Source organism: Gopherus flavomarginatus, chromosome 8 (genome assembly GCF_025201925.1).
Source record: "Gopherus flavomarginatus isolate rGopFla2 chromosome 8, rGopFla2.mat.asm, whole genome shotgun sequence".
NCBI classification, from domain to species: domain Eukaryota; kingdom Metazoa; phylum Chordata; order Testudines; family Testudinidae; genus Gopherus; species Gopherus flavomarginatus.
In genome coordinates, this window is record NC_066624.1 from 23,108,098 (window position 1) to 23,115,081 (window position 6,984).

At 48.0% G+C, this 6,984-nt stretch overlaps 1 protein-coding gene across 1 annotated transcript in view; it reads right to left on the reverse strand.

Annotated features, from left to right (window-relative positions):
* Positions 1-5,433, reverse strand: part of LAS1L (LAS1 like ribosome biogenesis factor) — a 52,166-nt gene extending 46,733 nt beyond the window's left edge. The window contains exons 1-4 of the mRNA XM_050964649.1: positions 5,224-5,433; positions 3,771-3,896; positions 3,498-3,567; positions 1,623-1,704 (exon numbers count right to left, since the gene is read on the reverse strand). Coding sequence (XP_050820606.1) covers positions 1,623-1,704; positions 3,498-3,567; positions 3,771-3,896; positions 5,224-5,405 — 460 coding nt within the window. The 5' untranslated portion in view covers positions 5,406-5,433. The remainder of the gene's footprint in view (positions 1-1,622; positions 1,705-3,497; positions 3,568-3,770; positions 3,897-5,223) is intronic.
* Positions 5,434-6,984: the final 1,551 nt, after the last annotated feature.

The following is a 6,984-nucleotide window of genomic DNA, read 5'->3' on the forward strand; positions in this document are numbered from 1 at the left end:
CCATTTGTAAGTGTTTTATCACCTGTTGAGACCCAGTAAATAGTCTGGGGGTAGAGGCCCTGGGGCAGCTTTAGTCAGGCCCTGCCCTCCTGGAGGGGTGTGTCCTGTCCAGCACCCACTCCAGTGTCAGCTCCTGTGCTGTGGGGCTGGCTGGGCTTTGCAACCTCGGGGGTTGCAGCACTGCTCAGGTTTGGCCCCATCCCTGACTGGTCCAAATTTGTGAGGGTGGAGTTGTGACCTGTCTCATGGGGTTACAGTGCCACTCACTCAAATTTGGTCTACCTGGACTGCTGTTGTCATGATGGCTGGGCCAGACCCGAGTGGTGCTAGGACCCTTAGAGGTTACAGTGCCTGGAGTAGGGAGGTGAGCCCAGCCAGCCTGTGGGACAGGAGCTGCTACCTGACCTTTAGAAATATTCTGGTGACCCAATTTAGGGTCCTGACCCAAAGGTTAAGAAACCCTGGATTTGATAAATTGTCTTCTAGCAAAAATCCCTTTCTATCTAGCACTTCAATAATTAAACCAAAGTTTGCAGACTTGGATACATATACTTAGACACTTGGGCTGCTTACGCAGAGGTGCTGAAACTCCAACTTCTGTGAGACTGATAGTGGGTGCTACCAATTCTGAGCACCTCTGAAATCAGAGCTCTTAATCTAAGTCCCTCTATGTAGATTTAAGTGCTAGAATTTGAACACAAGTCCAACAATCTTGTTTTTAAATCTATTAATTTCTGCTTTACAGCACCCTTGCCCCACTCCATCAGTAAGGAATGACTGACAGAAGGGGTTCAGGGGCACTTACAACAGGATACTCAGTTTTCAGTTACCATAAAATGCTGCCAGCTACATTTGTCATTCCTTCCCTTAAAAGCAATGGATCCATAGTCCTTTCCCTCCCTTCCTCCATATCCCTTTCAGTTGGCTTGTGAGGCTTTTCAGTTTGATTCTTACCTTAGGTTTTAGATTCCCCCTTTCTCTTCTCCCAAAACAGGAAGCTTTGGAGGGGAAGGGCCTGCCTCCTTCATTCCCTCAGTCTCTTGACCTCTTTCTCCTTCTGTGATCCTTTCACCCACACCACTCTGCTGTCCCCAGCCTAAGACCTCATTTCCCCTTTAGCTGGGTAACCATCTGTAGCATCCCACTTCCCAGATTCCCCTTCTCTCCCACCACTCCCCCAACCCCAGTGACTGCCCCCCTCCAGTCACAGGCATGCCTGTCACATTCATCTGGCAAGGTCCTTCTTGCCAAGCCCTCTGGGGCTGCTGCCACATCTGTCTCTACATTGACCTCTCCTGGGAGTTTATGGATCTGCTCTCTGCTACCATGGTAGGGTGACCAGATGAGAGGGAGAAAATATTGGGACACATGGGGGAGCGGGGTGTCCACCAGTGGAGAGCAAAAAAAAAAAAAAAAAAGGCAAGTGTTGCCAGCAGAGTGAAATATCGAGATGTCTGGTCACCCTACGCCATGGAGACAGCAAACCCATGTCTAACAGCACCACTTAGTGGAATACTGAGAACAGCACCTGCCAACAGCAGCAGAAATACAACAACCAGCAGCTCCCAGAAACATAAAGGCTCCTTAGGTACAGACTGCACCTGTGTGTACCTGCCTCTCACCTTTTCGGCAGGCAACTAGCTGAGGCAGTTTCCCGTGGGTCAGATCATGGCGAAGGTCCACAATCCAAATTGGGATGTTCATCTTGGAAAGAACCACAAAATTACTACACAAGGCATTGCATTTAATTACAGCCAGACATGCAGGCAAACAGCCACCCAGACAAGACAGAACTCAGAGGAGAGTAAAAAAACTCCTCACAGCTGGTGACATTCTCCTATGCAATCCTGGCTGCCTAGAACAGCCTTTCTGCATCTGTGCCTCATGCACTCTTCAGTTCATTACAAGCCTCAGCTGAAGGTACTGTCTCCTGTACCTTCACCTCACCATTTCTCTCCTTCTGCTACTTGTGACTTTAAAGTGACACAACCATTTCTAAATCTAGTCAGAGTTAGATGTAACTTCAGATCATACACCAGCCCCAGTACCAGTTTGTTTTTTATACTCCATTACAAAATAAATGTAAGTATATTTCCTCTCCTAACACTTTGTTAGAGACCAAGCCCAGCAACAGGGGACGGTCACTGACCGAGAGAAAAACAGTAAAAACTGACTGCACAAAATACACTGCAAGGAATTCTCCCCTTCCTCATCTTTCCATTCTCAGGATTGAATGTTACATGCAACAAGGTAGGTAACACTTTCCAGACAGAGGTGTGATTTACACCAGGGTCCCTTTAATTACACAAGTTAATCCTGTGAAATCTTTTGAGTCAATTTGTTTTAAAGACATTACAACATTATATTCAACTCTGACTTCCCTTAAGAATAAGATCTGATGGGGCAGAGAGTTAAGTATTTTGATGATTGTTTGGGTAACGGAGACATTTTATTCTGTCCCTGAAAATTAAAGTGGTACAGATGCATGAAAGTTAAATATCAAACGGACATGGGCCCTGTGCGCAAGGCCGGGTGGTGCCTACAGTGTAGTCTAAGAACTGACAAGACGAGCATTTAACTAACACTTTCATCCCTTCCCCTGGAAACTGTTCAATAATAGGAAGGACATCACTACCACAGGAGTTCTCTTGCCATTCGGCTCAAGTTTCTTTTGCTTAATTTAATCCCATTACTACAGCTGGATCCTGAGCTTTTGTATTCATGGTGAGGGGGAAGAAGATCCACTTCTCTCCTCTGAAGCTATCCAGCTCAAAAGGAGACAGAACACAGTCACACCAGTGTTGCACAGGGATTATGGCTGTATTAGCCATTGCTCTCCCGTGAGACTTCAACACTGGGCTTAAATTCAAAAAGATTTTATACTAGCTCATATCTAGCCACAGCTCAATATCCAAGAGATGCACGTACATATATTTTGGGGGGGGGGGGGGAGAAGAAGAGGTGCTGTGTGTGTGTCAGGGAAATCCTTATATTCAGAGCTGTGTGTCATCTTAGAAATAGGTTCTCCTTGCTCCCCAAACAATATTCATGAAAATAATTCCATTTAGTAATCCTAATCAATATTTTTTAGATGTAAACTACTTTGAGTTATAACATTTCTTAATTGCTCAGATTAGGGTGGATTCTGATTTAAATTAAAGCATTTTAAATCACCACACACAACCTTGCTTTAAATCATGTTTTAGTTTATTTTCCTAAAAAAAGACTGACTTTCAGTTGCTGGTAACCATGAAAATGTTGATTTACAACTAAATATAATCTTTCTACTACATTTGGTACTCTTTCACCCCGACCCCACCCTCCCGAGGAGGCTATGTACTTCCTCAAATGCTAAATCATTTTAATTGGCAACAGCTAGGCAACAAGTAGCCAAACATTTTAACATACAACAGATAAACATCACTGACAATTAGACATCATCATGTATGTTGTCTACATGCACATGTAAAGCAGCAAAGAACTCTTATCAAAAGTACCTCTTTAGCTAGTCGTCTCAGGGGAATGTTGACAATTTTCTGCTTCCGCTCTGTGATAAGATTCACAAACCTGTGCAGAGGTTACAAGCAAGAGAATAGTATTTCAAAGATTAAAAACAGCTATCAGAAAACCTGACGCTTAAGGGGAGAGTTAACCCCCACATTCAACTGGGCTATTGCTCAAGGGAGCTACACAATGGAATTGCTCAAGAGTATACTGCACTCCCCCAGAGTCTATCCTTTTCCAACCGTGCAAAGACTTTTTAGTCTTACCTTACAAGAGCCAGACCATATGAAAGGACCAGTTCATGAGATCTCATATTGCCAGAGGTATCCAGGATTTTACAGCGAATCAGATCTGCAGTGCAATCCACAGCTAAAGGCATTCTGTGCCCATACCTAGAGATAGGGAAAGCATGATAAACATTCTTATACCATTCCCATTAAAAAGGGGGAAACTGCAAGAAGTTAGTTGCCTTAAGGTCTTTCTGCTGGATTCATATCCTAGTCCATGTAAAATACCAGTTCACAGCACAAAATCACTGAACATTCTCCTTATGAGCAGAATAAAAGTAACTTGCAAGCATTGGATGGTGATGCAGTGACACTGAGGGGTTGGAAAAACAGGGGTGCTGTGAGCCAAGACCGAAGTTGGCAGTTCTCTATAACTTGGACAGTAGGATTAGTGTGGGTTAGAATTGAGGTGTACTTCCAGAGTTTCAGGGGAGGTGGTTCCCCCAAGAGAGCCAGCAGGGAGTGCTGCAAGTAAAGGCTAAGGTGCATCAGCAGAACTTGCACATGTGGGAACTGCATTTAGGATCACAAAGGGATTCTATGGGTCAGGATTAAAGTTGCAGGGACAGCACCATAAAGGTCACAGAACTGGAAAAATGGGGGCACTGCAGGTCGGAACCAAAATGTACTATTGGAGCTGTGTACAGTGATCAGATGTGCCAATTTTATAGGGACACTCCCAATTTCTCTGTCTCTCTCTTATATAGGCTTCTATTACCCCTTCCACCTCCTCTCTTGATTTTTCACATTTGCTGTCTGGTCACCCTAGAGCCATGGGGTGAAGAGCAGGGGCCCTGTGACAGTCAGAGCTGATGTGGATTGGCAAAGCTGCAGAGGACGCAAAGGGGCTGGGCCAGGGCTGATGAGCAGGGACACCTGGGAGTCAGGACTGAGGTGTGAGGTTGGAGCAGGAACTCAGGGGCACAGGTGCTAGAACTAGGGGTACTACTGCACCCCCTGGCTTGAAATGGTTTCCATTATATACGAAAGGACCAGTTCATGAGATCTCATATTGCCAGAGGTAGCCAGGATTTTACAGCGAATCAGATCTGCAGTGCAATCCACAGCTAAAGGCATTCTGTGCCCATACCTAGAGATAGGGAAAGCATGATAAACATTCTTATACCATTCCCATTAAAAAGGGGGAAGCTGCAAGAAGTTAGTTGCCTTGAGGTTCTCCTGCTGGATTCATATCCTAATCCATGTAAAATACCAGTTCACAGCACAAAGTCACTGGCCATCCCCCCGGGCAGAATAAAGGATACAAGTGCTGGATGGAGATGCACTGACACTGAGGGGTCGGGCGAGTCACGGCTCTCAGCACCCCCGGACAGGGCCGCAAGTGCCAGGCGCACTCAGCCAGGGCTACGGTCCGGAATGGCCCCGCCTGACAGGCTCCCTGGAGCCAGCCCCTCCCCCGGCGCCCCCTCACCTGCTCCGCCAGCCCGACACCCGGTCCAGCGCGTCCCGCTGCAGCCGGCAGTCCCCGCAGTAGAGCCCCACCATCACCTGGTCCCACTCGGCCTTGCTCCGCCAGGCCACCACGCTCCGTCGCGGTGGGCGCTTCCCGCGGGCCCGTTCCCCCGGCTCCGCGCGAGCCCCGCTCCCCGCCATGCCGCGCGCCCGGAACCCACCGCAGCCAGCCAGCCTTTCCGCCGGGCCAATCAAAGCGGAGATGGCCGCGAGCTTCCGCCCTCTTCCATTGGCTCCTCCACCGAGCACGTGGCTGAGGGCGGGGCCTAGCTCTGGGGGGAGGGGGCGGGCGCGTGTGTGCTCGGCTGCAGCGGGCCGTACAGCGTCACCTAGCAACCTAGCAGGTAAGCGCCCGACTGGTCCCGCCCCCAGCATCCGCTTGTGCTGGGGCGCCGAGCGCGGCCCGGCCTTCCCCCGGGAGCCTCCACCCAGCCTCGTGTCCTTCTCAACCCGGCCCTCTAGGGCCGGTTCAGCCCCCCCGCTACCGCCCCAACCGGCCTTACCCCCCCGGCGAGTTTTGAACCAGCGGCTGGGAGCTCCTTTCCCCACCCCCCGCTCATCGGCCAGAAGCTCTTTTTCCCCCTCCGCTCCCTGACTGGGGAGCGATTTCCCCCCCCATCTTCTCTTCCTAGTGGGGAGCATCCTGGTCTGACACCCACCCGCTTCCCCAGCGCTGCTGTCTGGTGTTTCCTTGGTCCCTCCAGCTGCCCAGCCTCCTTCCTGCCCCAAAGGGGTATCCCACTGCTACCTGGATCATAAGTAAAATAGCTTCATTTCCTGGCTTCAAGCCCAAAAGTACTCACACACTTACCCTGTTTTGCTGGCCAGATCCCAGCCCATACCCATTCCTCTGCCCCATCTCTGCTATTTGGCTCAGTTGGGGGTGTGACAGATTGGCAGGGGGAATGTTGATGCTAGGTGGCTTAGGCCAGCACAGCTCGGGCAAGTGGCAACACTAGGCAGCGTGAGCCCGCTTCGTGCATCCCGTTTTCAGTTTAGAGAAATATGGTCACCCCAACTCTTTGGATTTCACAGTATATCAAGTTTTTTGAAATAAATTTTAAACTGGGTTTACACAGAGCCTCAGGAGCTTGTGTTGACTCCAAGGCCTCCCTTTATTCCACGTCTAGCAAAGTGGTAGGTCAGCATGGCTTGTTGAAAGTAAAATACTTTACAACAGAATGAAAATCACGTTTCTCTTTTCTTGTTCTGTTTCTTTTGCAGGGTAGTTGCACCTTCAATTAAATAAAATTAGCTCATGTGAAAGTGAAAATATTTTGTCTTGACAGAGGTTTAGATGTACTTAATATCAGGTTAGATAATTCATCACATCTTTTAAATCCTAGTCTAGACAAAACCTAAAAATCAGACGTGACTCAAGGTGGGTGAGGTAATATGTTTTATTGAACCAACTTCTGTTGGTGAGAAACAAGCTTTTGAATGACACCAAGTTCGAAAGCTTGGTCTCTCTCACCAACAGAAGTTGGTCCAATAAAACATATTACTTCACCCACCTTCTCTTTCTAATATCCTGGGACCGACACATCTACAGTTACGCTGCATACAAGTGAAGGTGACATACACAGAAGGAACCAGGGCTACCGAGAGAAAATCAGGCAGTTACTCAATACAAACTGAGAAAACTATACAAGCTAGAACAATACAAACATTTAATACACAACTTTATTCACACACAAAATATGAGAGGGCAGTATTCCTG